This window comes from Platichthys flesus, chromosome 13, assembly GCF_949316205.1.
Source record: "Platichthys flesus chromosome 13, fPlaFle2.1, whole genome shotgun sequence".
Classification (NCBI taxonomy): Eukaryota; Metazoa; Chordata; class Actinopteri; order Pleuronectiformes; family Pleuronectidae; genus Platichthys; species Platichthys flesus.
The window spans coordinates 15,213,994-15,230,492 of NC_084957.1; the positions used below are offsets into that span (position 1 = coordinate 15,213,994).

A 16,499-nucleotide genomic window follows, 5' to 3' on the forward strand; every position below is an offset into this window, starting at 1 on the left:
GCAGAAACTCACTGGGACTTTGCAGATTAGAAGGATAGAAGGAAAACAGCCCATTCATTTACAGCAGAGACGTTCAGACACTGTGAGCTGTTTAATATCATGAAGGCAGAACAAGAGAGGTCTAATCCCCGGTGAGGTCAAACTACTCAGTTTAAAACCTGAAGATGTGATAATCCAACGCACAGATTATCACTCTGCAGATTTATCTCTTGGGATCTGTACTTCTGAATATCTGATTCATTTTCATTTTTTTCTTTACATTATTTAAAGAATCATGAAAAAACATACACACAAAACTACGACAGTGTCAGGGCAACGTTGGAATTTTAGGATAAAAAAAATACTAAAGATTTTTAAAATAGTCTGTTTAGTCTGAAACCACCTTTGTTCAAGACTGATGTTTCCTGTTGTCTTTAAGATGAATTGTTTTGAATATTTGCTCTGGTTTTGAGCCTCAGGATTCACCTCTGCAGACTGCGTTTGTTGTTCAAAAATAAATAAACCAACTTGAATCCCAGGGTGGTGCCTATTAGAGAAAAGCGAGTTATTGGAAATGAACAATTTCGAATGTATTGAAAAAGAAGGAAACTGCAGTTGCACTGAGACACAGGTCAGAGGGAAAACAGGTCAAAAGCAGTTCGTAACAGACGTGTGGTGAAGAGAGGGCCAAACCCATCAGACAGTGACATGAGGCAGAAAATGTCACGTGGAGGCTTCACCACAGGACGCAAAACACTCGTCAGCAGGAAGACATTAAAGGCCAGAGGGGAATTTAAAAAGTAGAAAGTAGAGAAATGAGCAGAAAGTGTGTAGAAACAAATGATCTGCAGAGCAAAGGAGTTCGGTGAAGCAGGGTGGAGGTGGCGTCACGGCTGCCTCTGGAACAGGCTCAGACATCTTTACCCATGAGGGCAGCAGCCGGATTCACTCAGAAACACTTTCACAGCCAATTGACAGTCACATGTTTCCAAACTGCTCAGGAGGAACTTCATCGTGCAGCGGGACAATGAAGCCAGAACACCCTGCCCACACACCGCAGCGGTTTGTCGTCATCACTGGGTCGCGTTCCGTCTTCTCCTCGCCACACTTTCCTCTTTCCAATGTTTTGACAGAGACTGATTTTTGTGTCATCAGACTATAGAACCTGGTTCCAGATCTCTACAGGTTCTCTTTCTGTTTTAATGAACTGAAACCCTTTTTGTTGTATTTCAGGTTTACCAGGGGTTTGCATCTTGGGTTGACCCCTCTGAGGTTGTGACGTCACCGAGTCTAACCTTGAATGTTCACCGCCATCCATCCATACTGGTTATCTCTTCCAGGGTTACAAATGGGGAGCTGAAGAAAATCCAAGATGACATTGGGCAAGGGGGGGGGGGGGGGGGGGGGGGGGGTTACACCCTTGAAAGGTCGGCCATTCATCCTGGAGATCGTTGTAATTTCCCATGCATCAACCTGCAACTGATTTTCTGGTCATCATCTAAACAATTACTATAGTTTAGCTTGTTTAGAATGCCACAACTGTTTCCTCCTCCTATCCGGACAAATAACTCATTCATTCAATTCATACTATTGTCTTAATCAACGTTAATATCAGAATATAGGTGTCAGCATTTCTTCTGGCCGATGGCGATAGAGACCTCACACACAAACACAAACACACGCAGAACGTCCTCCAGTCAAGGACACAGTGATTGTCTGTGGTTTTCCATCTGCTGTTATATTTGTTGGGCTATGACTGGTTTTGCCCCCTCACAGTGGCCCTGTTTAATAATGGAGTTGATGGTTACAGTTTCCAGCTCAGCAGTGAGTGTCACTTCCATGCGAAGTCAATATTCAGTGACATCGGAGCTGACAGGTCATTTGAAACGTTTTCCCTTACCACCCCCCCCCCCCCCCCCCCCCCCCCCCCTGTCAAGAATGACGGCGCAGTGAGAAACACATTCTTTCACAGAAGAGCCACAGGGCGTTTCTGATTGGATGACGACATCAAACTGAACTGATGGAGAATCTCGCCTTTTCACTTCCAACGTGGCTTGTGACATGTTTTAATGAAGAATCAATGACGATATTATTTCAGCTATTTCATACACGATAAATATTATTCTGATTTGTTAGTTTCACAGAGGAAAGGTCTTCAATTTTCCAACTAAAGCTGGTTACTGGTTTTTATAAGCGGCTGGTCAGGACAGCGGCTGAAGCAGCAGCTACTGAAGTGATCATTTTGTTATGCATTTAAATTTGTGAAAAGATCACGTTATTCTTTTCTTTTTCATAAAAAACAGACATGCCAGATTTCTCAGTGTCATGCCAATCCGCTAAAGTTCTGAAAGATTTAAACAGCACAATGTAGGAGTAATAAATTAAAATTGAATACAGGTAGAGACGTCTGAGGAGTGAAGGAAACTAAGGAACTGATGTTCATGAAAACTACCTTTTCAGTAGTTTGGGAAAAATAACAAATAAGGTGACATCACTGATTTTTAAATTGTGAAAGTGAAACAGTGTTGTTTCACTTTAACAATTTAAATATCAGTTGACTTCGATGATACAAGTTCATGCTGTGTGTGACAGTGCAGCATTATGCCGTTCTTCCATTAAGTATTTGCACTCTTACACTAATGTAAAATCATTTTCCATAAAAATTAATTTGAAATAACATTTTACATTTAGGGAACATTAACATTTGGGAATATAGACTTTATCGTTTTTGCCCCTTTAAATCAGTATCGCATTATAATCTCCATAATTATATTCTAAAAGGTTATGTGTAAATCATACTATATGCTAAGATGTATAGTTTTAAAGTAAGTGAATATATTAAATGTATAATAAATGTAATAAGTGACTGAGGGCAGGTTTGGATATCATCTGTGATTAACTGAATATAAAACGGTGTTTCAGTATTGTCCTGTCAACACACTTTTGGGGTCTATGCTGTGTCACCTCTGCCTCCCTGTGGTCAACTGAGATATTGCAAAAAGCCAGAGGACACTAGAGAAAGAACATTTGATGAGGTTCATCTTCAGAAAAGGAATTTCTGAGTAAGGAGTACATTACACTTTATTAGAGTTTAAATCCAGGAACAGGAGGTAAGCGATCTGATCATGCGTTTTAAACAATGAGCTCTAAGCCGTGTAATTAGTTTAATAAACAGCTAATTAGGTTTTTAAAAAATCATTGGTGTACATTCAGTTCTTACTTTCTTTCAATACAGCTCAGGAATTAGAAAAGCACTGAGAGTTAAGTGATGTGATAACAAGAAATACTCACATGAGTCCTGATAAGTAAAAATGTTCAATTTAATCAGGTGAAATCAAGAAAAAAACAAGGGTGTCAATGCTGTCACAGCTTCATGAGCGGGTACCTGTCTGTTAGTCCTAGAATACACCTTGGAGGGTACAAACTTAAAAAATAGACTGATACGGAGAGGGAAGGACAAGTAGTCATGGCCGGAGGTTCAGAATCGCCCTGAACGCTCCCTGTCTCTGGAGCGACGCCTCTCGTGGTCACGGCCACCTCCTCCTCCTCCACCTCCCCCACCACCACCACCTCCTCCTCCTCCACCACCACCACCTCCTGCTCCACCTCCCCGACCTCTGTCTCTGGAGCGAGATCGTCTCTCTCTTGATCGGGAACGAGACCGATGACGGCTGTGGAAGAGCAGAAGTGTAGATGATAAATACAATGACATTAGTTGAACAGGGTTTTCCTCAGTGTCTTCTTGGTGTAAAGGTAGTGAGTAAGTTTTTACCCCTTCCTCCGGCGCCCGTAGAGCTCTCTCCTTAGTTCACGCGAGATGGGCTTCAGGTGCATGAAGTTACAGAAGCCACCACGAGTACATTCCCTGGAGAGAGGACAAATTCAAAAAGGACGTCATGACATAAGATTCACATTTGAGGTATAATGACGTCAACAGCAACACGTTATATACAGCAGCTACAAGAGAAAACAAGCTTGTTCTCTGACATGGACAACTTAAAGTGATCAGCAATAGCTTAATGGCAGAAGATGAAACATGACCATCTGGTCTTTTCTACAGTCACTATGCCCTTGAATAGGAAAAATTCAACAATACTGCACAAAATATAAAACAATATTAAAGAATTAAAAGACCTTATATTAGTCCCATTTCAATCACACAAAAGGAAACAGAGTGAGACAATCCCAAATTGTTAAATAACTGCAGTATTTAATTTGAAGTTAACTTCAACTGCATTTGCTTTATAGAAAACCCGGAGAGATCTACTGCAGTTCCCATGTAGTGATTGTGGTTTCATTACTGAGATACCCAAAATGGCCAGAATCGAATCATTGTCTAAAGGCCGGCGCATGCTTCTGTGTTTTCAGGGGCCCGCAAGCGCAAGAGCCCTTCCGGACCCCTTACGTATCCCTTCTTACGTGCGTCGCCCAATTTTTTTTTAATCGTACGGCAAAGCTCTGCAAGCCTCCCGCAGCCCGCAAGGCTGTGATTGGTCTGCTAACTATATCCTTTCCAGAGTCGCATTTCCGGTATCATGCCCCATAATACCGGCAGAAACAACAGAAGATTTAGAAGAGCGAATATGGACAAAAGAGTGTTTGGCAGAAGAGATCCGAAAGTATGACCACTTGTACAACCCATCACTGACTGGCGGATATGTCCGCCAGAAAAAGGCTATAAGGAGCCAGTGGCGATGTAAATAAACAGTCAACGACGTCTGCCACACACAAATAAGGCTTCTCTAAGGCCATCTTCAACAAAGAACGTTACTCCGCCTAGTGTTCTGACGCTGAATTGCTTTGTAACACGTGCAACCCTGGGGTAAGCATGAATGACAACGAGTCCTTCGACACAACTGCGTGAAAGCCGCAGACGCAGTTGCAGAAGCATGCGCCGGCCCAAGAGTATTTATTTTCTCACTCATCTTAATAATTACTGACTGTTACTAAGTCACAGTTTTCCCACCTTAAATACAACACTCTCAGACTCCTCTTTGGATGTAGCACCATAAGCTAAACGTTTCCTTGTTAAACAACCTTCTTAAAACAGTCATCGACCTCAGCTTGGAGCACTCACCCCATTTCATACTGGCGACAGCAGGCTTCTCTGAAGTCTGTGACAGGAGAGAGCTCAGCATGGATGGGCTGCCCGTTAAACCACCGGTTATTCAGGTCAATCACGGCCTTCTCCGCGTCCTCCTCATAACGGAACTAGAAATATAAATATACCAGCAAGACATCAGTCTCTGTATACAAGATAAATACTGTAATGGTGACTTAATTTGCTTTTAGGCCCGAAACTCACCTTTACGTAAACATTTCCAACTAGGTGGTCCCCGAGGTTGTCACATACGTTCATCTCCTCCACTTCTCCATATTTTTCTTCCATCTCTGCGAAGACTTCCTGAAAAGGCGGAAGAGAGAAATTAAATAAAATGTTATTTGTTTCACTGCAATGAAGAGCTGGTCCATAAAAGGACTGGCTTAAAATTTTGGGAAATAACTCTTAACTTTGCACCCTGCAGTAAACATCGTTTTGTTTGCCACCTTTTTGAATGCAGTAATTCAGCTACACAGCTGCTGTTTAGCGACCCCATGGTTGCATTGTTAAGGTCACAGGAGAAGAGTAAATGGATCTGGATGTTTTAACTTTATTAACCTTTATTTGACTGTGAAGGAACTCTAATTCTGTTTAAACTCCTGAAGGATTCTGCTGTATGTAAAGGTGTTTAGGAATCAGATAAAACAAACCTGAGAGTTCACATTTCAAAATGGCACCATTGTCCTTATATCTATGATTTTCTCATAAAAACTTTTAAAGTGATGTGTTAATGGTTTGAGAAAAAGCGACACATGAAACCCTCTAGAATGATGTGTATTACCTCAAAAAACTCATCATAGTGCTCCTGCATCTCCATGTCACTGATGGCACCTGGTGGTTACAGGAGAGAAAAATAAATAAAGAGATATCATTTATATTTCTGCTACATATTCAATTCCAGAGAAAGGCTAGAAGGAGAGGCAGCGGTAGTGAGTGAGAAAACATAGGGTTATGTCTAGAGAAAGTTATATTTCTGTCACAAAGCTCTGATGTGGGTCGAAGCACTTACAGGTGAGTCCATCAGCAGACTGGGCACTGTTTTGGGGGTTCCGGTAAATGTTCAGGAGGGCAATTGTCTGCAACACAAAAAAACACATTTTTTAGATGCAAAGGACATGAGAAAATGTCAAAATTCAATAGTTTAATGAGACTAGTAGTTGTAAGCGTAAATGCAAGCACGGAACAAGACATGATCGATGAACTTATACCCATTACTTGTCCATTTCCATAATTCTTGGTCAACAGGCTTACGGCTACAGAATCAATGTTTCATCATTCAATGTACAGCTTGGTGACCAAACCCTCTGTGCTCGTAAACTGAACTAACATGGCCAAAGGAATAAGTGTTTTAAAAGGGATATCACCAGTTACTGAATACTTGGTCGGATATTTACTCCATTTTACAGTCTTTTCCTTGTATGTACATCAACAAGGTTTACAATTATTATTATGATTGTTTTGCAGACAGTAACTGATAATATTAAAAAAAAAGTCACAAGGATTATTTATTGTAAACATAGAAAGAAAGGATTCAAAAACATCACTGAGAAGTATGTTGGTAATACAAACATGCAACTAGTTAAAATGAACTGCGTGTTTGTAAATACCCTAAGATAGTAGAAAAATTAAGTTTAAAATCTATATTGATACCAAGTTATTACTATTATATAGCAATGAAAACTAAGGGTTAAAGACAGGAGGAAATTTTACCTGGCTGAAAGTTGGCTTATTGTGCAATCTGGAGCAGCGGTCTCCATGTCGACAGGCTCCAATTTTAAAATAAAAAGAGCAGTTGACCCTGGGGAAAGAGAAAATATGACAATGAGAAAAGGTAAACAAAACTGTTTTCGTGGATCTTATGCCAGTATTTACATGCAACTTCAGTTTCCCCCAACTAAACCTACAAGTGAAACGAACTGTGGAAAGTTAACTTTACACTATGGTCTCAACTGCATTGAGTTTTGGGAGCTGGAATCCTTGGTCCTCCCCAAACTCTAGCAGGTTAACAGACTTTTTTTTTTTTTTTACACCCATGTATATAAGCGACCTATATTTTCAAGGCATACATTTTCCTGGAAATAAGCATTCCCCCAATTTTTTTATGAATTCCCCGAAGTGTGTGGGGAGTTGTTTTAATGTTACCTGGTTAATTTATATACATAATTTACATTAAATCTGATTTATTTAATTGAACAATCTGTGATGTTCATCCCATCAGATATAGCAGTCATCTAGTCTCATTATCTCATTCATACTGTTTCCACTGTGTACATAAAAACAAGTCAAGTGGTATATATATTTGATGCTTATATTCAAACAACTACATTGATAAAACAGTAATACTTTCACTTGTGAAAAGCAGCCTGTGTCAATAATCATTAAGGAATGATTCAACCATCCATCATTTCAAATCCATTGTTTTCTGTAATCAATTAATGAAAACTGCAAGAGCTAGAAGTTAATGCTCAGAATTTAATCTTATATAGTGTTCAAACGTTTTGAATTACAATGAATGGATGAATGAATATAGGGGGTGAAGACATGTTGGGAGGAAGAGTCACTGAAATACTATAAGTTTAGTTGTAGCACAATGGCGTTGCAGGATATTTCAAGCATTGGATGTACACCTGGTCTCACTTGTTACTTTAGGTTTAGTAGACTTAATGTAGCAGTTGTGATCGGGAACCAGTTTAATCTGAATAACGCGACGAATTCGCCCTGCTGGTCCGTGTTTCCCAGTGGAACAAAGACGGGGATAGGTTTCAAAAAGTACCTAGCTTTAGCTTAGCCCGACTCAAAGGTCGATAGAAGTCACCGGGTCGCATTTACTTGAAGATAACTGAGTAGGTGAGACTATTCATTCAAAAAAAAGGTAACTCGTCGCTAACAGTCCTCCAGTAACAGTAGCTAACGACGGCGGCGCGGTATTTTCCTGGGGTTAGCATGCTAGCACTGTTAGCTATAGCCAGCGTGTCGCTTCCAGCCATCGAAACTAAACACCACACACAAATTAATGAAAGTCACAGTAGCCTTAGTAAAATAAACATACAAATGTTTGAAAGAATCAATTAAATCAGAGTTAATCACTTACTTATCTTTCTCTGTCCCAAAAATGGACGCCAGGTACTCTGCCATCTTGGCCGCCTGCGTTCACTCAGCGGCGGCAGCGACCCAACTTCCGCTCCAACACCTTCAGAATAAAAGCAGGATCTTTACTTGCATGATACAACAAACTCTGCCTTCTTGCACAAAACCTGCATCAGTTATAGTATCACTTAACAATTTGTTGTGTGGTCAAATAATTTCATGTGCATTGAATGTTATGAACCTAAAGTTCAAACCTTATTTGGGTTAATTATCATGTACAAGTACAATGTGTAGTACGTTCTGGTAACAGTTAGATTGGTTTATAGTATGCATGTGTTGACTTGCAATATTACATAAATATTAATTGTTGACCTTAATATCAGCAATTCACTTCATCCATGTTTCAATTAAAGAGATCTAAAGACATCGTGCATCAGAAAAGTAAGGTATTTCTCCCCAAATGTTAAAATTATATTTGACACAATAATGAATGTATTAATGCAACTTTTCTCCACTGGTTAATACACATTATATCCAAGAATCTATCCACTAAGCTGGGTTGTCCTCACACTATCATTTTAACTTACATTTTTTAAGAAAAGTGTTACTGTTTGAAAACTTGTTTTGCCAGATGACTTAAAGTTATCATTAAATCATTATGGTTTAAGAGAGAAAGTGCTATTATGACCATTCTCGAACTTTTATGAGCTGACAATAAAGTTATTTTGTAAAACGTACTCATCTTTACTTTAACATTACTCTGAAAGCCGTAAAAAAATATTCTGAAGGTGAACCGGAAGTATTCTTAAATAAGGTTTACTTCCGCTTTTAGTGAGACTTTCAAAACAGAAGCCGAACCCATGCTGTTCATTTTGAAATACCCATTAGAATAATGTGACCATTTGGCGTCCTGAAATACCCAGAAAACAAACATCTGGTTTCAGCATTCAGTAAATGCAGTTATTAATACATAATAGTTAAAATATTACAGATTTGAATGTGGATATTTAAACTTGTTCATGGTAAATCATAAGCTGTTACGATTCATATTCAAATCATGTGTTATAGAGTATAGCTCTTTCTGGGCCGCTTTTATGGTCCATGAATATTTTACTAATCCTTGGGGCCCCCAGGTGCAACATTTTGACAGAGAAAATTAAATAACATTAATATTTTTTTCTAATCATAAATGCCACATAGTAGACCACTTTCTTATTTTGATAAAATATGTTTATTTCATAAACCAGATTCTTTCAATATCAAAAGACAAATATAACAACAAGGCAAGTGCATAACATGAATGGATACTGGACTTTTCAATTGATAACATTGGCTAGTAGAATAACAAATTCAACAACTGATGATTCAGTGCATAAAACAAATAAAGGAAACTGCCTTTTAAGGCAAACTAGGAACTTGTTGGTTTAGTCTATGAAACGTGAAGTGACCAACCAGAATAGTACCAAAGACATTTAACAAAAGTATTGGAACCAAGGGTGTTTTTCTTTTCCGTTTGTATACAAGCTTTTGTAGGGAAGGGGGCTATCTCCCTTTCCTTTTTGCATTTAATGAACTAAATCAGATACATAGCTTCGGTTTTTATCATGTCTACATGTCACTATTTTGTATGTTGGTATGGGGAAAAAATAACCAATTTATGAGACTTCTGTTTGAAATGGGTGTTAACATCAATAAATGGGTTGAAAGCCAGATAACGGGCATTTGCCAAGGGCCCTGAAGAGCCACTTGCCTGTTTGAGAGTTACAGAGGCAGGGACCCTTGCCCTTCGACCACATCATTTTGAAAAATTCTGTTTGAAAATCCAGTTTTAATAAGTTGCTGGATGATGAGAAATCTCCCTAATCCTGTTGTGATTATTTCAAACTGCTTATATTTGACATGAAGGTTTATTATTGATTTAAAACACAGTATTCTAAAGATAAAAAAAAAATCACTTAACAGCATGCAGTTTACACAGCATTCTGGCTACCTGGTGGAATAAAATGGGATGTCTGTGTTTAGCTAAATGAGAACTGAATTGTGGGTAATCAGTTTAAAATGGGTGACACAGAGGTGAAACCATGTTGAGTTACTTTATTAAAACCACAAAAAGTTGATCTGCTTGGACACATGTGTGTACAAAGAAGGGGGAAAATGTGTAAAAAAAAAATCAAAGTGCTAGTTGAAATAAAGATACAGTTCCCCAGAAAGATTCAGTGTTTTTTGTTTTAGTTATAACTTGAGTGATGCCAGTTAGTCTCCGCCCTCCTCACTGTGTCTGTACTTCACCAAATAACTTGCATGATACGACTCGACTGTGTGAAATTTGGCTGCTTATCCACCATAGTTGAACTCTCTACATCTCGGAGGGCCTGGTTTTTAACAGGTATGAATACTTCCACGGACACCCGTGTTTGTTTGTACAGAAACTACCGAATCGTGCTCATGTACGTGGTCGTGTTTGTCGTGCTCAGACTCTTCCCGCTGTTTTGTAGCTCGCTTGCTACCTAGCTAGCTAGATGTTGTTGGTTCCTAGTTAGCTTCGTGGGGTGAGGCCGCCTTTATACGAACCAGGAACCAAGCTAGGCTAACACGGACGCCTCTCGCCACACCTATGATACACTTCCCCTTATCTGAGAAGGAGAAGTTAATTAAAAAAGTTAGTTACGATACTTCGGCGCTAGCCAACCATGCTAACAGGAAAGCTCCCGGGGCGCTCACCGTCCAGCAACAAACAGCGCGTTCACATCCGCAGACGATAAACTCTGCTTTGGATTCGAGTACATACTTCTGTTTAGTCCTGGATGGTGTTTGGCTGGAGATCGTTCCGGTGAGTTAGAAACATCTCACTCGGTCTGCGGTGTTAGTTTCCCCCGCATAAGTTGCCTCTTTGCATCGGACGCGGCTGCTCTCGGAAGTCTTGCGGCGCTGTAAACCTTAGCCAGGATTTCCGGCTCCTTTCCATTTGCCCTATGCTGTTTTGTTTCCGTTTATTCTATTTCCGTTTCAAAACTTTTCTACGCACAGAGTTAAATTGTGCCTGATCGGACATTTGTTTCGCGGTTATGATTTCGCGGCGCGGTTATGGGATAGTTTAACCGCTGTTTAGCACGTCGGGAGCGGGGCTTGTGTAACAGGGCTGCCTCGCCCCAGTGGAGCATTTGCTCGCTAAATCTAAGCTAACTTGGTTCCCCGCGGAACAGCTCCACTGCAGTGACACGTGTCACCCGGTGTGTAACTATCCGCTGGATGTGTTTTCTCCACATGTGCGTGTGATGTACGTGTATGTGTGGTGAATGTTTTTGCTCACTAATGGCCTACCGTCTGGCCTTTAGACGCCAGAGCCTCGCCCTCGAGTTGGCTAGCGTTAGCAGCCGCAGCAGTCAGTGAACTGTACCTCACAGCCAATGAGGAGTCGAGGCTCAGAGGCCTTATTATTACTATCACTACTAGTAATATTGCAGTTATTACACCGCTGTGTTGAGTATTCACAACATAAACACTTCACCCGCTGTCACAAACTTCACTGCACAAGCCCCACTCTGTGTTTATTATATATTCAATTATCCGTTTAAATGGATTAAAGAAACTTTGTTGGTATTTATCAGTCGTTTTTGTTGCTTAGACTTACAAATAAACAGATAGATATACTTTATTGATCCCAAATTAGAATATCATTTTTTTTACACCAACATGTCAAGGGCATTGTACATAGAGCAAAGTAGTATAAAAGGATACGAATAATTAATATAGTTAACAATATAATGTTATAAGCATAAAATGTACTAGAAATTGTACATACTCCCTAACCAAATGATACACAGTAAAAAACTAAATAGAGTACCATGAGGGTTGTTTTTATTTTATATAAAAACATTTATGTATGGTGTTATTACTGGCTACTGGAGGGAGGTGTGCAATGCAATTATGCTCTGTTTTAGGGTGAGGTACAGTACAGAAATGTGTATATATATATATATTAGAATGTAAATTCCTTACAGAATGATAACACAACTTTCTATATAATTTTTATATATCACAATATCAATACCGATAGCAATACAACTGAAGCTCAAAATATATAATACTTGTGCATTCTGTAAACACAGTGATGAGGTTTAACACATAATGGATCAACCCCTGATTTGTAACACTACAACCTAAACACTGAAATTTAGAGCTATACAATTAATTGATTAATCAATTAGTATTATATTGATTTATTCAGTATGATTACTAACGTTCTCTGATTCTGTCACATGTGAAGAATATTTTCTTTTCGTCATTTGAAGAATGTTGTTTTGAAGCCAATGTTTATGTTGTGACTGTGTTTTACTAAAAATATCAAAACACAACTGTGTTATTGTTTGTGTTTGTCCTGACAAGTGGCAGTTAACCACATCTTTAATTACTTTCCAACAGCTTGGCTCTCTGCATAAAACAAAATGTCTAAAAGTGAAACAGAAGAGATGATAGAGATCGAGATCGATGAGCGGGAGAAACAGGCTTGCCTGGAGGAAGGGTAAGCATAATGGATGTTTGAGGTGCCGATTCTTGCACATACAGTATTTGCATATTAACAGTTCTCTTTTATTATGTAGAGTCGAGGAGCAAACGATCACTGCATCTGATTTGATTCAGCAAGACATTGACATCAATGAGCCCATCGGAAATTTGAAAAAGCTTCTGGAGCCACGCATCCAAATACCACTGGATGCGTATGAGATCTGCCTGCAGGATATTCAGGTAATGTGATGTGTGCTGCTTCTGTCCAAAATGAGAGCTTATGAAGATCCCTTCATGATCTGATAAAGTTGTTTCTGTTGCCTGAAACTCATGTATAATGCAGGCCTGATAGTTGTCGCTTTCACTGAGAGTATGCTGAGTCGTCTCTCTCTTGACTTCTGTTGTGTACTCTTTTTAGCTTCACCCGGATCACAGCCTCTTTGATCAGGGGGTCAAGACGGATGGAACAGTGCAGCTCAGTCTGCAAATTATAACCAAAGAAGGTACTCATCTCAGTCACACTGACACAAAGCTAATGGAACATTTCAGAGAGCAGCAAATATACAGTACTGTCTTGCTCCTTGTGTCCAAATGTTAAATCCTTGTGGCTTGTCATTTCTCAGGTGAGGAGAAGCTGAACATTTTAGAAATTGTGAAGCCAGTAGAAACAGTAGAAGTGGTCATCGATCCAGATGCGGCAGGGGAGGAGAGTACTCTGGTCGAGGAGGGTCAACTGATTGCTGTGGACAGGTCCGGCCTCTCTGATGAGACCTCGGAACAGGTGACACGCTGGGCGGCAGCACTTGAAGGCTACCGCAAAGAGCAGGTCCGCCTCGGCATACCATATGGTGAGGAAAGTCTTTCTTAAAACCTTTACTGTGATGAGAAGCGGTTCTTAATGTAGTGAGAAATAGAGGTGGATGTTTCTAAATGAGGTGTCTCTCTCTCCCCACAGACCCCATGCTCTGGTCAGCTGACCAGGTGATCCACTGGGCTGTTTGGGTGATGAAGGAATTCAACATTGACGAGATGGAAATCGGCAGTATTCACATCCCAGGTAGAGACCTCTGCGGCTTCAGCCAAGAGGAGTTCCTTCAGAAAGTGCCTAATGGAGAGATACTGTGGAGTCACCTGGAGCTCCTACGCAAATGTAAGTTAGATGGTGTGGTTGTCCTACTCTTTGACAGTGTGTTTAGAATTGAACAGAGATAATGCAAAGTACATATTTTATCTCATCTGTCCAGGAAAATTCTAATTTAATTTGTCCCTTGTTCATATTTCAGATGTGTTGGCAAGTCAGGATCAGTCTGGAGGAGACGCAACAGTCACAATTGATCAACGTAAGTGTTCCTGCGAAAGATCGGCTCAAATGTTTTATATTTGACATTGTTCTTTAAGCCAGTCTCACCTATGATCTGGATTTATCTTGGCTGAGGAAATTCAGACTAAGTCTCTTTTTCTTGCTCACTGGGAAGCAAGGTGATTAAAAAACAATAATATTTGAAGGAGGGACATTTTTCCATATGTGTCATTACCCATACAAAACCACACCTGATCAGTTAAACGACAACTATTTTGACAAAATCATTTAGGTATATTTCAAGCAGTTATGCCAAATACTCTAGTCTCAGCTTCCCACGTTATTTTAAAACCGATATGATGAGTAATTGCATAGTTTTGTTTTTGCATTAAAGGCCAGACACAATAATTCCCTGAAAATAGTGATTAGCATTAATGAAATGAAAATGGTTGGAGAATGAATTGGTTATGAAATTAGTAATTAGTTGCAGCTCTAATGAAAATGTATTAACTTTCAATTTCTAACTTTTACCTGTGTATCTCCAGCTGTTCAGATCATCCCGGCTCAGGTGAGCACCCCCACGGCCATAAAGGTAATGAAGCAGGGTCGTGGTCCCAGAACTCCACGAATCTCAGGTGGAGAGGAACGCAGCTCACCTGGCAACCGCACAGGTAGTACACACAAATGACAAACTAATTAGCTAATTAGTTTTCGAAATATTAGTTTTCTGCAACCAATTGCCACAACTTCCAGTTTTTGGATGGCAAATGCCTCTATTATTTTAGGTGTATTTCAGTTTATCTTGAATTTTGTATTTGTCTGCTGCCAGGTAACAACGGTCAGATCCAGCTGTGGCAGTTCTTGCTGGAGCTGTTGACAGACAAAGATGCAAGAGATTGCATCTCCTGGGTGGGAGAGGAGGGCGAGTTCAAACTCAACCAGCCTGAACTTGTGGCTCAGAAATGGGGCCAACGCAAGAACAAGCCAACGATGAACTACGAGAAACTCAGCCGAGCTCTCAGGTTAGTCTCTTCTTTTTTATCTGTTATAGGGTTACTCTGTCTTCCATACAGTCAGTGGACTCAAATTCAAAGCAGCAGAGGCTGAGAAATCTGGACCTTTAGTCACTAACACAGGTCAAGCTCCAAAAACAATGACTGCCACAATTTGTTTCAAACTACCTGTTTGTGCACACAAATGCTAACTGGAGTTTGTAAACTCTCTGTAAAAAAATCTGTAGGACAGATATTTAAGATGATACCAAAACACCTCACATTGAGAAGATATGATACAGCTGTTAAGGAGGAGTTACTTGAGACCTCTCACATAAGCACATTAATGGGAAACTCAAATACAAATGATGAAGATGCATTCTTCCTTTTTTGGCACTTCAAGCACTTGTACCGTAACACCTGAAGTAGACAAGCATCAAATTCTTAGTGGCAGGTTGCTTGTCGAGGTTTTAACAAACTTACATTGCACTAAGATTTTGTTTGGGTTGTGGGGCTTTTGTAGTTGTGTTGTGGTGTTGCATTCGGGTTTTTGAGATTGTGGAGACCTCGTGGTGAATGTAGTTAACTGATATTCATGTCTGCTGGATATCCTTTACCTTTCTGTAGGTGTTTGTAGGTGGCTTGTTGAAAAAAGTCTTGAATACTTGACCTGACTTGTTTAACTTGATGCCGTTATTTTGTGATTTTTTTTTTTTTTTTTTATTCAGGTATTACTATGACGGGGACATGATCAGCAAAGTGCAAGGCAAGCGCTTCGTCTACAAGTTTGTGTGCGACCTGAGGACTCTGATTGGCTACAGCGCTGCTGAGCTCAACAGCCTGGTGACAGAGTGTGAACAAAAGAAACTGGCACGCATGCAGATGCACGGCATGGGTCAGCCCATCACTACAGTGACCTTGGCAACCACGACACTAGACAAGGACAGTTGAGGGAGGCCGCGTTACAGCGCCCTCTCGCTCCTCCGCTGATGGGAAATCAAATCCATTTTTTTTCACAGATCTGTGTTCACTGAGAACAGAAATGCAAAGCTGATCCCTGATCAGTGTGGATTGACAACTTTGGTAATTTCTCTACAGTTTAAGTCCAATTAGACTGGGGCAGATACAATTTTTGTTTTTTTGCTTTAATTCTAACCAAGAGATGCGTGTGCAGGTCAGGATGAAGTGCAGGATATGTGTGTGATTATTGAATGATGCTGTTGTGCATGTGACTGGATGTTTGAACATGTGACTGAAGAACCAGCTTTGTGTAATGTGTTCCTCGTTTATAGCTAAGAATTGCTCCCATTGTATATACTGGTACTTAATGTTTTTTGATAGCCCCAAGGGCAAGTGTATTTTCATATTTTCCATTTATAGAGGACCCGTTTTGTATTTTATTTAGTGATTGTTCCCTAAACTGTTGGACCCTTTTTTGTCCACTAGGGGGAATAAAGCAGCAAGCATTTTTTCTTAATGTCTTGGAATCAATCATTTCAGCTTTATCGACTTCATTTCTTAAAAATCATTGAGT

General features: G+C 39.9%; 2 protein-coding genes across 4 annotated transcripts; one reads left to right on the forward strand and one right to left on the reverse strand.

The window, feature by feature from the left end:
• Nucleotides 1-3,281: 3,281 nt before the first annotated feature.
• On the reverse strand, nucleotides 3,282-11,102 carry u2af1 (U2 small nuclear RNA auxiliary factor 1). The gene is made up of 9 exons (XM_062403084.1): nucleotides 10,956-11,102; nucleotides 8,172-8,270; nucleotides 6,791-6,878; nucleotides 6,090-6,156; nucleotides 5,862-5,911; nucleotides 5,285-5,383; nucleotides 5,057-5,190; nucleotides 3,752-3,844; nucleotides 3,282-3,650 (listed from the first exon to the last, which is right to left on the reverse strand). The coding sequence occupies exons 2-9, from the start codon at nucleotides 8,213-8,215 to the stop codon at nucleotides 3,458-3,460; spliced, it is 768 nt and encodes a 255-aa protein (XP_062259068.1). The 5' UTR covers nucleotides 8,216-8,270; nucleotides 10,956-11,102; the 3' UTR covers nucleotides 3,282-3,457.
• gabpa (GA binding protein transcription factor subunit alpha) lies at nucleotides 10,435-16,442 on the forward strand. 3 transcript variants are annotated; one of them, XM_062403081.1, is made up of 10 exons: nucleotides 10,435-10,553; nucleotides 12,590-12,689; nucleotides 12,769-12,913; nucleotides 13,092-13,176; nucleotides 13,297-13,521; nucleotides 13,629-13,823; nucleotides 13,957-14,013; nucleotides 14,519-14,644; nucleotides 14,803-14,995; nucleotides 15,694-16,442. In XM_062403081.1, the coding sequence occupies exons 2-10, from the start codon at nucleotides 12,613-12,615 to the stop codon at nucleotides 15,914-15,916; spliced, it is 1,326 nt and encodes a 441-aa protein (XP_062259065.1). In that variant the 5' UTR covers nucleotides 10,435-10,553; nucleotides 12,590-12,612; the 3' UTR covers nucleotides 15,917-16,442. The 3 variants fall into 3 exon arrangements, with proteins under 3 accessions (XP_062259065.1, XP_062259066.1, XP_062259067.1); XM_062403082.1 differs by lacking the exon at nucleotides 10,435-10,553 and adding an exon at nucleotides 10,688-10,997; XM_062403083.1 differs by lacking the exon at nucleotides 10,435-10,553 and adding an exon at nucleotides 11,190-11,397.
• The last annotated feature ends 57 nt before the right edge of the window (nucleotides 16,443-16,499 follow it).